The following is a 15,572-nucleotide window of genomic DNA, read 5'->3' as shown; positions in this document are numbered from 1 at the left end:
CGGAGGGAGGGAGGACTCCGGCCCGCGCCCCCCTCCTGGCGGGCCGCCCAGCGAGCCGGGGCGCGCGCGGAGCGGGCGGCGCAGGGAGCTGTCCAGTTCAGCACCACCCGGTAATGCAGTAGGTGGGAGCGCCTCCGCCGGGGGCCGAGCCGGCAGCGAGTGGGGGGGCAGGCGGGCGGCCCATCCTGCAGCAAGACGCCGGCTCCCTTGTTTCCAGGAGCTTTGCAGATAGGGGGAGGGAAACCCGCCTCGATTCTCCGGGAGAAACCCCCTCCCTCCCCCACTTCGCCAACACTACCCCCGCCGCCAACAACAATAACCGCCGCCGCTGCTCGTCCTGCCGTCGCCGCCGCCGCCGCCGCCGCCGTGCCTGCCCGCCCTGCTGCCGCCGCCGCTGCCGCTGCCGGGGCAAAACCATGGAAGGCGAGACCCCCGCACCTGTTCAGCTGAGATCAAGGGCTTACAGAATACTGGGAAGTCTGGTCTGAAACGAAAGCGCCCGAGACACCCCCCCCCCCCCAAGGAAGAGAACTGGCGAAGCAAAGGATTTTCATGGCGCAGGCCGCAGAGCCGAGAACGAAGACGGAAGGTTGCATCCCGGCTTTTACAATCTCTAACTGTCTAGGTCCCGACCATGAGAGATTGTGTTGAGAATGCGGCTGTTCCCTGGTTCACTGTGGAAGCCATCTCCAAATTAGCTATCACATATGGAAACTGGAGACCAGAATTTTAGGAAAAGAGATTAAGGCATCTCACTTGGGGGGGTGGGGGGTGTCTTTTTATTTTTTTTTTTCCTCCTTTTTTTAAAAAAAAATTTTACTGCAACTGGAACAGTTTCTGATCTCAAAAGGCAAGCCTCTCTTCCCGTGTGATCTTTATAATTTACACTCTTTTCCGTGAGCTTTTCTTACCTCCCTGGTTTTATATCTCTCCATATTCTCTATTCACACACAGATCCATTATATTAGTGGTGGAATTATTTTTATTTTTTTGCTTTAGTACTCGCACCCTCACACACACTCTCCCGAGAACCAGAAGTCGGTTGGGTGTTTATATAATGAAGAATTATGGGGCTGTTTGATCGAGGTGTTCAAATGCTTTTAACCACCGTTGGTGCTTTCGCTGCCTTCAGTCTGATGACCATAGCTGTGGGAACCGACTATTGGCTCTACTCCAGAGGGGTTTGCAAGACCAAAAGTGTCAGTGAGAATGAAACCAGCAAAAAGAACGAGGAAGTTATGACCCATTCTGGATTATGGAGAACCTGCTGTCTAGAAGGTATTTGATTTCCCATCTCCTCCCCCTCTCCACCTCACCCCTCCCCTTTTCACTCCCCCTCCCCACCCTCCTCCAAATAAGTCCCCTTCACATTCCACCATTTTCTTACTTCACTCCTTCCTACCACAGATCAAGGTTGGTTGGGTTAGTTTCAGAGGAAAGAAAATCAATAAGCAAAAGCCATACTCAACTCTCAAGCCTCCACCACCACCCCCCCCTTCCCCTAAACCTCTTCATTGGAATGATCTGTGATGTGATGAAAACAACAAGAGATTGTCTTTTAAAGTCAAATGAGCTCTGCCTGCTTTGGAATCATTAGGATTTGCCATTTGGTGTAGCATTGCCATCTACAAGGGGGGGAAATAGCTGTTTCTGTCAACACTGCTCCTCTTTTCGCAATGAAGAATTCAAAAATGTGCTTCCTTTCCCCCCTCCTCCTCCCCTTACTCCCCAAAAGTCCCAGACACATCATCATCTGCAAATCTCCTTTTTTAAAAAAAAAAAAAAATCTGTTGTTTCTAAGAATCCTTATTTGGTAAATCCTAATTATTCCAGGATCGCAAGCTGAGTTCAAGAGCATTTCGTAATGTCTACGAACCCACACATATCTTTCGGGGCGACTGGCTGCGTGTGTGTATGTGTGTGTTTTAACGTTTACAAAGTCCAAAAATACATACGTCTCTCACAGGAAACAAGCCCAAGTTCTGATAAACAGCAGTTCACTTGCGGGTTAGGCTGAGAACCGGTTCACTTCCACGCAGTGACATGTCTGTTATCCAGAAGCGAGTACGGTCAGCATTGCAGCCAGCTTGAGCATCAGACATTGTGCAGGGAGGCCGGGAGAGAGAGGCGAGGGCTTGGAGAGCTTGAGGGAGGGAGTGGAGGGGGGGGGCAGTGGACTGGGGGTGTCAGCTGTTTGCCTTGATCTTGCAGGGTCACTGAGACGTGTGTGCCTGTGCATGTGCTGTGGCCAAAGGGGTCCCCACCGTGAGAAGCCTGGGAGCTCGGGGTACCGCTAAAGGCATGTGCTTCTGAGCCACGTTCATAAGCACAGAAAAAAACTCCTGCAGGTCATACAACCTGCATTTAGCAACAGACTCTAATACGAGGGACCGCATTTGAATGGCCATGTGTGTATATATACATACATAGAGATATCCGTATGTACAAGCTACAGCTACCCGTGGAAGGATGTGCACAGAGAGATACGTGTTTCTGCGTGGAGAGAAAGGCTTATGTGCTCTGCTTCTGACATGAACCAATACCGGAGGCCGTTTGAGGCAGCGCTGGGAAGCGGGGACTGCAGAATTGTTTGTTAAGCTCACCATGGGATGGTGATGCAAGGACTTGAAGCCAGGAGATGGGGGAGAAGAGAGGGAAACAGACAGCAGAGGGAGAAACTGATGTGGCCCCAGGGTCTAACCCAAACTGAGCCAAAGCCGCTCTTTGGGAAACGATTATGTCTGGGAAAGAGCACCAGTTTCGTGCCCCCTCCCAACATTCTTGGTGCAAGCAGTTGAGTGATGGCTGAACATGTTTTGAATAGCTAAGTGACTTCATTGAGCGATGGTCTATTTGACGCATACTGCATTTGGTGCCCTTTCTCAATCCAAACCGCTGCCTTGAACATAGTCTGCAGGAGAGCTGTAGGCTGAATACTCTATGCTCTTCCCCAGCCAGAGAATCAATATCAGGAAATTAATAGGGACCGTTTTAAACACACCCGTCCTTAAAGAATGAAAAGCCTTTCGAGCAGCTTGTCATTAACAGTGGAAAGGCTTCCATTTAATTAAACATTTATGGCAGACTTTTATTCCAAAAGAGAAGAAAAGCAAAGTGAATGAGAGTTGCTTTAGGGAAATGATCATAGGAGCAATTTGCCTTCCTTGGATGTTAGTCGGATGGAGACAGGCAGCCAAGAAATTAGAGGAAAGACGGAACGTTATTTTAGGAGAAATATACTCAGAAATTGGTAAGTTGGTATAAACATACTTTCCTATCAGGGCTTTACTTGCAAATTCTTCATGTACTGGGATCTTCGAAACATTTTATAATTCCCAGAAGGCAAGTGGACTGGAGGTGGCTTCGGATCACTTGTGTATTAAAAGGCTTAAGTATTTTCATTTAAATTCCATCTGTTTGGTGTCTGCGTCCCCAAATGTGCCGCCCACCCCCCTCGCTTTCTCGCCACACGGCACCCCACCCCCCCACCCCCGAATCATCTCCCAGAAAGGGTTAGGATTACAACACCTCCCAAGGGTTGTGTGGTGCGCACCAGAGCTGTGGGTTTGGCCCTTCTCCCAGGCCTGGGGCCTCCGGGCAGTGAGGGGGGGCTGGGCCAGGCTCCCTCCAGGATGCTATTCCTTTTCCACTTGTGGCCAAGGCCCAGGCGGGAAGGGTGGGTGCTCGGGGTAGCGGGGGTGGGGGACCGTGCAACCTCGCCTGCATTTTCCAACGCGTCCGTCCATATGGGGCTTCGCGGACCTGGGACTGCCCCCAGGAAGTCGGGCCTTGGCCACTTAGGAAGTGGCTGGAAGATTTGAAGCCACCCATTTATTTTGGAAGAATGCACTGATTTCCACAGACTGGAAAAGCACTTATCTCTCCAGGTTAGCATAGATGGCTCTTGTGAGGTGTTTCTGTGCTTGCTTTTTGGAGCATTCAAAATAGGGTCAGCCTTTATGGAGATCCAGTTGTCGGCACTTTACATTTCTCCCAATCTATGTTTTTTGTGTGTGGAAACTTGGACCTTCAGGAAAGATTCCCCCGTCGCCTCTTTACTGTGTTTCCTGCCCATACCCCAAAAGTTTGTGAACAGACTTCAAATCTCCCCAAGATGCTCCTGATGACTCCAGAGGGAAAGACAACCCCGTCTGCTTCTGATCTCTGCGGCTTTTCGGGTTTTCACTCGGGCTTTTTGTCTCCTGACATGCTTTCCCCCCGCCGCCATTCCCCCACCCCCATTCCCTTCTTGATGAAAATAAGAATCAGCAAATATTTGCCTGCCTCCATTGCTGCTTTTGAAGTGAATCAGTCTGCTGAAGAATGAGGAGGGACAGGGCCACCTGTTAGGGGTAGACACACAGCGGGAGACAAGGGAAATCAAGAAATTACAACCTTTTAATTTTTTTTCCCCCTTGTGCAGGGTAAATAGGAGCGTCTGTGCGAACTTGAAATTCCTAGGAGACTGGGGTCTTTACTGGGATCGAGGGGGTGGGACAGTCTGTGCGTGGATACAGACAGGTGGAGCATGATAGGAGAAGTCCTTGAACTTTTCAGGAAAGCTGCTCTAAGAGCCTCCAAATGGAGAGAGGGATTGGCCCTTTCAGGGAATAGAGTTCAATAAAACCCATGACAGGACACTAAAACAGCTGCCCCGAGCGAGGTGTCTCTGGGCCGAGCGGTGGCTTGCTGCTCAGGATATTAACCTCTGCTGTCACCGAAAGGAATCATGGTCTCCAGGGGCAGCAAGAAATTCACTCTGTGTTTATCCTCCCCTGCGCCTTCCTCGCCTTCCTCCCCTCTGTGCGGGGGGGGCCCCCCGCGTCTCCCCCAGAGGATTTCCGGCCCTGCAGAGGAGGAACCAACAGCCGTGCAACGTGGTCTAGAGCAGAGACCGCCCTCCCTTGTCTCGCGCGCGTCCCTTTCCTTGCTGTGAGGCAGCACAGAACTCTTTCTGTCTGGGCTGTTAACATTCTCTCTGCTGAATCTCTGAGCTCCTCTTCCATCCACGGCTCCTCCTGTCTTTGCTTCCACGTGCTGCCTGCTCACGGTGACTCTGCCACTGGTTCTACGTCCCTGCTCCCTTTGAGCAAGAAGTGTCTCGCTTTGCCCGAACTGGCTTTGCCCACCTCCCGGTCGCGTAGCCTTTGCCCGGCCTGAGAGGTGGTGAGGGCTCCAGGCTGGGTTCAGCCATGGCTGCCTTGCTTCTCCAGAAGGAAAGTATGTCTCTTTTATTTTAGGAAGGCCAACAGCCTTTCCCAGATCATCTTACTTTTTCGCGTCTCGGGCGAGCTGATTGTGGAAGTCGCTCCACACCCTGCACCCATCACTCCAGAATTCCCAAGTCAGATTCCCCGTTCGACTCTCCTTAGGCGCTTTGCGCACAATGGGGGGGGGGGGGGCATAAACATAGTGATGGGTGGATTGATTCCGAAATCCTTAAGATTATTTAACTTCACTCAAGCACCATAAGGACGTGTGACAGTCGAGTAATCGAGAAAGAAGGAGGCGAGGAAGTCAGGATGGTCTGTTTGTTCTTCCTGGTGCTTCTTTTTTACAAGAATAATAATGAGTCATGGAACTCATCATCACAAACTAAGAGGATTCAGAAGGAGTCCGTGTTTAAGGTCGTGCCGCTCCTAACTGGCCAACGGAAAATTGTCAGTAAACTCAGTCTCTGCAAGCAAGGGAAAAATAAATAAATAACCCATTGGTTTTCTTCCCTTTCCTGCTTTTAAAAAAATTTTTTTAACGTTTTATTTATTTTTGAGACAGAGAGAGACAGAGCATGAACAGGGGAGGGGCAGAGAGAGGGGGAGACACAGAATGGAAGCAGGCTCCAGGCTCTGAGCCATCAGCCCAGAGCCCGACGCGGGGCTCGAACTCACGGACCGCGAGATCGTGACCTGAGCCGAAGTCGGACGCTCAACCGACTGAGCCACCCAGGCGCCCCCCTTTCCTGCTTTTAAAGTACATCCAAGCCCAGGTGGGTTGTAAGAGGCACCAGATGAGACACTGTGGGTAGAGAGCAGGCATTAGGGACCGTCCCCATTTAGTTACCCCAGAATCTTCTATGCCTTAGCAAACCTCCCACCCAGTCCCCAGGATCCTGAGAACAGTCCCCGAGGTCTTAGGTGCTGACCAGTTTTCCACAGGGCCAAGACCTAAGCATCCTCACCCAGCAAGGCAAACCTGAGTGCTTTACTGAGGCACGAACTCTGGAGCCCTTGCCCACCCGTGCAGCCCTTCCCGCCCCCGTGTCCCTCTACAGCTGAGCAGAACCAGGCACACAGGGGTGACACCACCCACCAAGGCCACGTGGACAGAGCCAGAACTTGAATCCAGGGCCCCGTTTCCACCCCGCAAGCCTCCAGAGGGCTCTATGCACATACCCTGGCCTGCTGTGGCCCTAGGCTCATATTCACTGCTAGCACTGGGTTTTATTCTGTCTGTGTCCCTTGAAGTGTCCCCCAGCCAGGGCCCAGCCTGAGCCTGTTCTGGCCCACCGGGCCCGCACCTCGCAGCGTGACGGTTCTGCCGTGATTCCCTCACTCCCGTGAGGCTGAGGGAACGCGACCCTGAGCTTCAGGCCAGACCCGCCACGCGCCTCTGTGGGTTTGCCCTTCCGGTCTGGAAGTCTGGAAGTGTCCTCAGCTTTATCGTTGCAAGCATCTTTCAGAAAATAGCAAACGTATGTCCCCTGTACATTTTCAGATGGAGCTGTGTGGCATGTCGTGTAGCTGAAAGACTTTCGCAGCCACTCGGGCCTGGCTTCGTTCCAAGCCCTGCAGCCGGCGAGATTCGGGGCACGGCATTTAACCTCTCCGAGCCTCAGTTTCCTTTTCTGTAAAAGGAAAGCAAAACAGCTTTCTCACAGGGCGGCTTCCCTGCCCATCTTATTGGCGGTCAAGATCGACAAGCCCAACCTGTACCCCTCCTACGATCCTCCTTACTCCGCCTCCTTTTCCTTTACGGAGTCCTTACCACCTTCTAGCATACTCCATAGTTTACTCGGGATAGTTGCCGCCTGTCTCCCCCACCGGCCAGTCAGCTCCACGAGGGCAGGGATTTCTGTCTGGTTTGCTCGTTGCTGCAGCCACCGCGGTTACGACGTGCCCGACGTCAGCCCACCTTCGCTGGTGAATGAGCAAACCGCGACTGCCTGCTCAGCGGGGCGGGGATTCGGAGCCCGTGGTCCCTTCATACCGGCAAAGGATCGTTCTCGAACTGATCTACGGTGAGCGGTGGTGGCAACAGCATCCTCTTTCCGACGTTCCAGGAAATGGAGAACTCAACACAGAGGAGGGGCGACAGGGAGCGAGGGGGAGAGAGACAAGGGAGGGTGGTGTTCCACACGCAAGGGATGAGAATAAGGAAAGGTAATAAAAAAGAGTTGGGAGAACGACCGAATGCCTGGGAAGGAAGTGCCGGGTGGTGAGTGTCCTCTGAATAGACGGTGGCCGTGTTTTCCTGCCTCCACATCACCCACAGCGGCTGTCACCGAGATCCTTGGGGAGGGCTTCCCACGAGCGTTCGCTTTCAGGTCAGTGGGGGGGAGAAGGCACAAATCCAAACTAATAACACAAGAGATGTTTTAGACTGTGCAAAATACAACTGTTCCCTTTCGCCTCAGGTATGAGTGTTTTGGCCAAAATACCCGTATTCAAGTGAAATACGCATTTAAAGCTTCTGGGTTGGTTGACAGTCACGGGTCAGGCAACTCCTTCACTCATTTATTTGTTAAACCTTTGGTGAAGTTCGGCAAAGGGCCAAGGGTTGGGCCAGGGGTTGAGGTGGTGCCTTCAGGGTCACGGCCCCCGGTCCTCAGAGACCCTAACTCAAAGAATATATGTACAGGGGCGCCTGGGTGGCTCAGTCAGTTGGGCATCCGACTTCGGCTCAGGTCACGATCTCGCCGTCCGTGAGTTCGAGCCCCGCGTCGGGCTCTGTGCTGACAGCTCAGAGCCTGGAGCCTGTTTCAGATTCTGTGTCTCCCTCTCTCTCTGACCCTCCCCCGTTCATGCTCTGTCTCTCTCTGTCTCAAAAATAAATAAACGTTAAAAAAAATTAAAAAATATATATATGTACATTACAACTAAGATAGTGCTCCCCAGGGAGGTCACATGGGGCTGTGAGTTCGCAATATTGAGACAGTATCTAATCCGAGAAGGCTTCCCTGAGGAGGTGAGGTGAGAACGATTATCTGAAGGAGGAGTAGGGGTTCATGGGGGTGAAGAGAGGAAAAAAGATCATTCCAGTTCAGAGGGCAGCAAGGGCAGAGATCAGTGAGGAAGAACGAGACAGAGGCCTGGGTGAGGCTGGTGGCTGGGGGAGGGGGGGCAGGTGGAGAGTTTGGGGGGGGCAGTGCTGGACGGTGTGGGGAGAGGGCTTCAGAGGTAGTTAAGACTCAAAGGTGCGAGGCCTTGTTAGTCTTGCGGAGTTTTGCTCTCTGACTTCTGGCTTCTTGCTTATAAGCTGTGTGACGCTGAGCTAGTGAATTTTGTCTCTGTGCCTCCCTTGTGCCATCCACGTGGTGGAGGTGACAGTGCCTGCCCCTAAGGTTGTTGCGAGGTTTCGGGCGCCGTTCTCCTCTCTTCTCGGCGTGTTCCCCCCCCCCCCCCCCCGTCTCCATCCCAATGCCGTCAAGGCCTCCAAACTTCCCGTGACAGCGCAGAGAAGGCCGGGAATAGATAATACTCCACTCCAATCAACTAAATTCAAAATACACTCAGTGGAGGTGTTGACGGCAGGTGCCAGCCCTGTGCCAACATAAGGAGGCAGTGGCGGGGTGCCTGGTGCCTGGGTGGCTCAGTCGGTTGGGCGGCCGGCTTCGGCTCAGGTCATGATCTCGTGGTCCGTGAGTTCGAGCCCCGCGTCAGGCTCTGGGCTGACAGCTCGGAGCCTGGAGCCTGCTTCGGATTCTGTGTCTCCCTCTCTCTCTGCCCCTCCCCTGCTTGCTCTCAATCTCTCTCTCTCTCTCTCCCTCTCTCTCCTTCTCTCTCAAAAATAAATTTAAAAAAATTTTTTTAATTAAAAAAAGAAAAGAAAGCAGTGGTGAGCAAGCTCCCACCTGCCTGAGGGCCATCCCGGTGAGGCCCCGTGGGGGATCCTGAGGAACAGGCTATGTGACATGGCCCTGTTGCTGCCTTCGTCGCCCTCCCGCAAGTTCAGAGGGATTCCTGGCGCCCCTTACAATCAGTTAGGACCGTGGAGAATTTGCGTTGGAGTTTGAATGCGGCTCAGTCCTATGCAGCAGACTTTTGGAAAAGAGGAACGAGAGAGAAGAGGGACGTTAAGTGTGTTCCCCGACCCCCCAGAAATGCAGGTCGACCATTGTGCGATCGTGGCTGAGTCGCATGACCTCATGGCATCCCGGTCCTCTCTCCTGGCTACGAAAGGTGCCGTATTCTCCCGGTCCCGTCTTCCCTCGCTTCCCGGGGAACCGTTAGTTTACGAAGTGGACCATCCTCTTAAAAATAGCTTTTGGGGGCGGGGGGGGGGGGAGGACAAATTTGATGGACACATCAATTGTCAAACGCGCTCTAATTTCAGAAACCTTGCAACCCGAATTACGTGCCTTCGAACCAAAGGAAGGTGGTGAGCTTTCTGGCCTGCGGGCAAGGTGCCGAGAGAGCCCAAGGGATTCTGCCCGCAGGCAGCTGGTGCCTGTCCCGTGACTCCGGGAGCAGCAGAGGGCGGAACAGTGTGGTCCTACCGACACCTTTCTCGACAAGGGAGAGGGCAATAGTTGATCTCTGTTCAGTAGCTGTTCCCGGAGCACTAGCGGGTACGAGCTTTGAGGACAGAGTCAAAGGCTCAGTCTCTGCCCTCGGGGCACAGGGACTTCTCATCTGGCAGGGGAGACACAACGGTGAACACACGAAGATGACGGGACAGCAGGAAGCATAAGCACAGGGGATTCTGGGAGCGCAGAGACCGGGGAGGGGTGGATGCCGGGGGAGACCGGGTTCTGAAGGATGCGTAGGGGTGAGCAAGCTGGGGAGAGGGTGAGCACCTCAGACCGAGGGAAGGGCCGTGTGCAGAAACAGACGCCCGAGCCACCGTGCAGAGGCTCCCACGCGGCTGGAAGGTAGATGGCAAGGAGGGGTGAGTCTGGGAGGTGGCGGGACCGCCTTCCAGAGGGACAGAAATGGCTCACGGGGCGGTGTGTGTTTCCACCTGGGAGAAAGGGAGGCCCAGCAAGGCGGAAGCAAGGGCAGCAACGGGCTTGGCCCCCCAGTGAGCTCCCCGGAGGCTGAGTCTCTCACAGCAGGGGTGGCGGGGGGGTGGCAGGCATCAGGGGCCAGAGGTGGTGAGCTCTCTCCTGGGAAAGGGAGTGAGCACGTAAGTTGTGCGGAGCTGGTTGCAGTAAACAGAGAGAAGAGAGAAGATCCTAGGGAATGCGCAAAACAGGTGCATCGGGATCCGCCCCCCTTCTCTTTTGACTTCCGGGTGTAGCCCCTCCGGTGACAAAGATGCAGAAGGTCTCTGCTCAGATGTCACCCTTTCCCCTGGAGCCCCCAGTCCCGTGAGCCTCTTTCCTTTCCCTTTTCCGCCTTTCACGTTGACTTTTTCCTTTTTAGCGTTCACTTGCCTGTGGTCCGTGTGCCCCTTTAGGGGCTGTATGCTCCGTGCCGGGGGGGCCGGGTCTGCCTTGGCACAGAGACAATGCTGAGGAGCCAGCGTTGGGTGAACAGCGTTGGGTGAACCTGCCCTCCAGGGGCTCCCACTGAGGCAGGGACCTGGCTTCCAAAGAAAAACCCGGAGCATCCTCTAGACCGCGCTTTTCTCCTAGGCTCGGCTGGAGCCACTCGGTGAAAGACCCGAGAAGAGGCAGGTGTCTCCCTGGCACCCTGCACCCCCCTCCCCCACCCCCCCCCCCAGGGCAACAGCTTTGCCATAAATGAGCTTCAGGAAGCCGATAAGGCCACCGCCAGCCTTTTCTCTTAATCTAAATCCTGGTTCTTATCACCCGGCCCAGAGGTACTGACTTAGCAGCCCTGAGTCTGCTCTGAGGAGTCACCACTCCTTTCCCTTCCTGACGCTGTATTTATTCACTCTTCTCTGAACTTCCTTGACCTTGGGTAGTCTTCCAGCTGCTAACAAGAGTGCCAAGGATTAGCTCTGAGATCCCAGGTGCACGGTTGCTGTGGCCTCGTTGTATGGGGACTCAGCACCTTGCTTTGCTCTACAGCATCCACCGTGCAGTTTCGGTGCCAGCCTCTCTCTGCCCTGGCTGTGGGGCACGATCCACTGGTGACTGGCTGCTAGCCTTTCTTCCAGTCTTGCCCCGTTGCTTTCCTCTCTTGCTTTCTCTGCCTAAAGGATCAGTCTTTTCTGTCACTTCTCTGCCCCCAGCCCTCTGTCTGTACGAGTCTTATCCCTCATCCTCCTTGAAGTCTCCCTAAGGTTGGAAACTCTTCTCCCCAGGTTTTCCTCCAACGTGTTTGGCAAAGCAGGTAACCCTGGCATCACGTCAACGGTAATGATAACATAAATAATAATAGCTGATCATTCGTGGCGTGCTTCCTTCGCGCTAAGCACTCTTTAGATGCTTTTCAGAGGCTAGCTCTTGCGTAACTTTCACAATTCTGAAGGTACATGCGGTGATGCCCATTATCTCCATCTTAAGAGGCTCAGAGAAGTTAAGTAACTCGCCCGAGGGCACACAGCAAGTCGCAGAGCTGGGATTCCAGCCCAAGTCTGTCCGTCCCCCAAACCAGTGCACAGCCTTCCTAGTGCACTAATTGTTATATTTCCCATCATCCCCTAGCCCCCAAGTTTATAAATAAATCTCTTGGAGAACTTGAACTCCATGCGTGATGCAGTCTTCAGAACTTTGAAGCTTACCTTAGGAATATGCTCCTTACACAGGGCAGAGTGGGGGGACGTGGAGGGACTGCCAGTTTCTTTCGTTGCTTTGAAGACAGAAGAATGCCTCAAAATGCATGGACATCGTGCTAGCTACAGTTTCTGGAGGGGGAAAGGGGTGAAAAAATATATATTTATTTATTTATTTATTCCCTCTCCCCCACCCTCTGCCAAAAGGGCCTGTTCCCAACCACATTCCACCTGTCTCCAGGATTCAGCTAACTTGTCACTTCCCCAACACCTCAGCTGCCTCCCACTAGGTTACAACCCCTCCCTCTTTCCTTCCACAGCATCCACATGTGTCTCTAACACACTTTCCTTCTTCCCGTTGCTTGTTCCCAGTTCTGTCTCTGCTTCTAGACCATGAGTTCCCTAATCCTTTTCATCAACAAAATTCACTCGGTTACAATGTGCCAAGTTCCATCCCAGGCTCCAGATTTTAAAAAGGTGAAAAGACGGGGCCCCTGCCCTCCAGGAGCTTCTGCTCTAGTGGGGGATAGAGGGACACAAGCAGCCACGCTCCGGGTGGGGACCCTGCTCCAGGAAGAGACGTGAGATAGCACAGAGTGTTCAGGGGAGCACAAGAGGTTTCTGGTATTGCTGGGCGCCAGGTGTGGGCGGGGAGGTAAGGGAAGGTATTAGTACCCGAGGGACAAGATTGGACAGAGCCCACATCGTGGAGGGACGGCTGTGCTGTGCAAAGAGCCCAGAGAGGAGAATGTCGGGAAGGGAAGGGACATGGTCAAACTCGCACTTTGGAAGGATCGTTCGGGAAGTAAAGATGGGGACGGGGCGGGGAGGACAGAGCGGAGACTCCAGGAAGGAGGGGACTGCATGGTCTGGGAAGTGATGAAGCAGCTGGCCCAGGGCAGGGGACTGACCCTAGAGGATCCACAGGACCTGGGGACTGTCGTTGTGTCAAGTAAGGTGTGACCGTGAGTGACCTTGTCTGAGTCGGTACGAGCAAACAGGAGACATCTGCTGGGAGAAGACGAGACCTTTCATCTTGGATAGAGTGATTCCCACCTCTGTCCCCCTGGCCTCGCCCAGTGCCAGGCATATAGTAGGAGCTCACTCAGTGTTTGTTGAATGAATGGATGGATGGATGGATGGATGACTATAGAAAAAGGACATAGAACGTAGCTTCGCGTCTGATATTAGGATACATATTTAATCTCAGACTTTTCTCCCAGCACCATCATAATCCCAGGATATTCCAGCCAGGCCTGGAGCTCCAGTCAGCTCTGGCATTTGTCGGCCTGGGTTCAAACCCCAAACCTATCACTTATCAGTGAGGTGACCTTGGATGAGGAGTGTCACCTCTCTGACTCGATTTTCTCATGTGTCAGTGGGAAACGTTGTATGTCACTCTTGAGTTGGTCATGAGATTTTAGCAAAATGCTCGTGTAAAGTGCTCGGCGAGATGCTGATACATAGTAAGTGCCACTGTCCTTATCCGTAGTGTGGCGATGGTGGTCACCCTAGCAGTTGCAGTCGGTGGCCTGCCAGCAAGTTGTGTTTAGCCCTCGAATCTTCTGCAAACGAAGAACTTTCCTATAAAAATTCCTAGTCATGGCTTCACTTGGGAGAAAAACGAAACAAAACAAATCGGGTTTTTTTGTAACCCCGGGACCCCATTCCTGTTTGGCCACCGATGGCAGGGGCCGGGCGGACAGTAGGTGGCCCCCTTCAGGCGTGGCAGGTGCTCTGCATTCCCCCGGGGTCCCCGCCGCTCCCACGTTTCTTCCGTGGCTGCTTCGCCCCTGTGGCCTTCCTCCGGCCTCCCTCCGCAGCGCATCTGAATTCGCAGCCGCTCCTCTAAGGCCAACGGCAAATCGCAGGCAGCGTCTCTGTCTCCTGGTGGCCAAAAATGCTGAGAATGTTAAGCAAAACCAGAGCAGCCCGGGCAGGGCAAAACCACTCACAGGGCGAAGCAGGCGGCGCCTCCGTGAACAGATGCGTGAATATCTCCCATCCCCAGGGCAGTGCTTGCTGATGAGATCCGGGTGGAGGGCCAGCCCGGCCGGCTCCCTCCACACGGCATCCCATCCGTGTGCTAAACGCTGCCGCCTTTAAAGAGAGCCTCTCACCCATATGCCACCACCCCCACAGCGTCTCTTTCAGAGGCTGACATTTTCTGACCTTGACCCCGGTTCGGGAAGCGCACCCCGTCGTGCAGGCCATGTGGTCTGCTTTATTCAATAACTAAATGGCAGGCACCAGGGACACAACCCATGTTGTCGGCCTGGCCGAGGAGGGAGGGGAGGGGGTGTTGCTGGAGCACGGGGGTTCTCTTCCTTTTTTGCCCAGCGAGCTTCGGAGAGAAGAGGGAAATTTCTAGAGGGGTTTTTTTTTTGTTTTTTTTTTTTTTTTTTTTTTTTGCGGGGTGGGGAGGGTGGACAGGAGGTGCCCGGCAATTGCTCAGAAAGGATATGAACTTCTAGACGTGCAGTTTGATCTGGGAGGATGGTCACATGATCCAACGTGACACGTGTTGGATGTTTGGCATGCCAGGCTCTGTGCTCATGCGCGGGGCTCAGAAACAAGCCAGCTCCGGGGGAAGGGGGTCTGCCCTGACCCCCCCCTGCTGGCATCACCCATCTTCCTCCCAACCTCCCCCTGCCTGTTTTGTTTTCTCCATTGAGCCTCCTGCTCTCTGAATTTGTTTGGAGGGCATATTATTTCTCTCCCAACAAGAATAGAAACTCTGGGAGACCAGGGTCCTTTGCCGCTAATGTTGTTATTGATGGTCGAAGGTGGTGTCCACAGGTGTGACGGGAATGGTTGGTGTTCCCTGAGAGTGGTCGGTGTTTGAGGGTCTCCTATGTGTTGGGTCGCGTCCTATGGACCCATCTTCCTTAGGCCACACAGCACTTTCTAGCGTGGGGGTTATGATCTTATCTTCCCAGGAGGAAACAGAGAGAGTGTATTAGTTTCCTACGGCCTGCTGTGACCAATCACTACAAACTCAATGGCTTAAGATAACACCAACTTATCACCTTACAGCTCTGGAGGTCGGGAGTCTGAAATTGGTCTCACTGGGTTAAAATCAAGGTTGTCAACGGGGCCGTGTTCCTTCTGGAGGCTCGGGGGGGCGGGGTGACTCTGTCTCCTGGCCTTTTCCGGCTTCTAGAGACTGGCCGCGTTCCATTGGGGCAGAAAGATTTCCTCCATTTTCAAAGCCCAGCAGGTGCCAGACAAAGTCCTTCTCATGCTGCATCTGTCTGATTCTGGCTCTCCTGCCTCTCTCCTCCACATGTAAGGACCCTCGTGATTACAGTCGGCCTGCCTGGATAATCCAGGATAATCTCCCTCTCTTAAGATCAACTGATTAGCAAACTTAATTCCATCTACAACCTTAATTCCCCTTTGGCATGCAACATAGCATATTCACAGGTTACAGGAATTGGGATGGGGGGCATCTGCAGCCGGCTGTTATTCTGCCTAGCACGGGGAAGCAAGTGTTTAAAGATGCCCTAACGTCACAGCCTCAGAATGGTACTCCTGGAAGGGATTTTAGGGCTTGTACCAGGAGGGATCAGATTTGACAAGTAACAGAAACAGAAAATTAACAGAGGCTTAAATGAGACAAAAGTTTTTCCTCTCTGAAGTAAACCAATCTGGAGACAAGTTTGGTCTGGAGGCACCACAAGCAGGTTAGCGACGCAGGTGCCTACCTGCTCACCATCCCTGTGGTGTGG

At 53.3% G+C, this 15,572-nt stretch overlaps 1 protein-coding gene across 1 annotated transcript in view; it reads left to right on the top strand.

Moving 5' to 3' along the window:
- The first annotated feature begins 435 nt into the window (after positions 1 to 435).
- Positions 436 to 15,572, top strand: part of CACNG2 (calcium voltage-gated channel auxiliary subunit gamma 2) — a 109,050-nt gene continuing 93,913 nt past the window's right edge. The window contains exon 1 of the mRNA XM_047865745.1: positions 436 to 1,278. Within this exon, the coding sequence (XP_047721701.1) occupies positions 1,068 to 1,278 (211 nt within the window). The 5' untranslated portion in view covers positions 436 to 1,067. The remainder of the gene's footprint in view (positions 1,279 to 15,572) is intronic.

This window comes from Prionailurus viverrinus, chromosome B4 (assembly GCF_022837055.1).
Source record: "Prionailurus viverrinus isolate Anna chromosome B4, UM_Priviv_1.0, whole genome shotgun sequence".
In the NCBI taxonomy this organism is placed as follows: Eukaryota; Metazoa; Chordata; class Mammalia; order Carnivora; family Felidae; genus Prionailurus; species Prionailurus viverrinus.
Note: the sequence above shows the minus strand (reverse complement) of the source record. Positions and strands in the feature narration are given on the sequence as shown.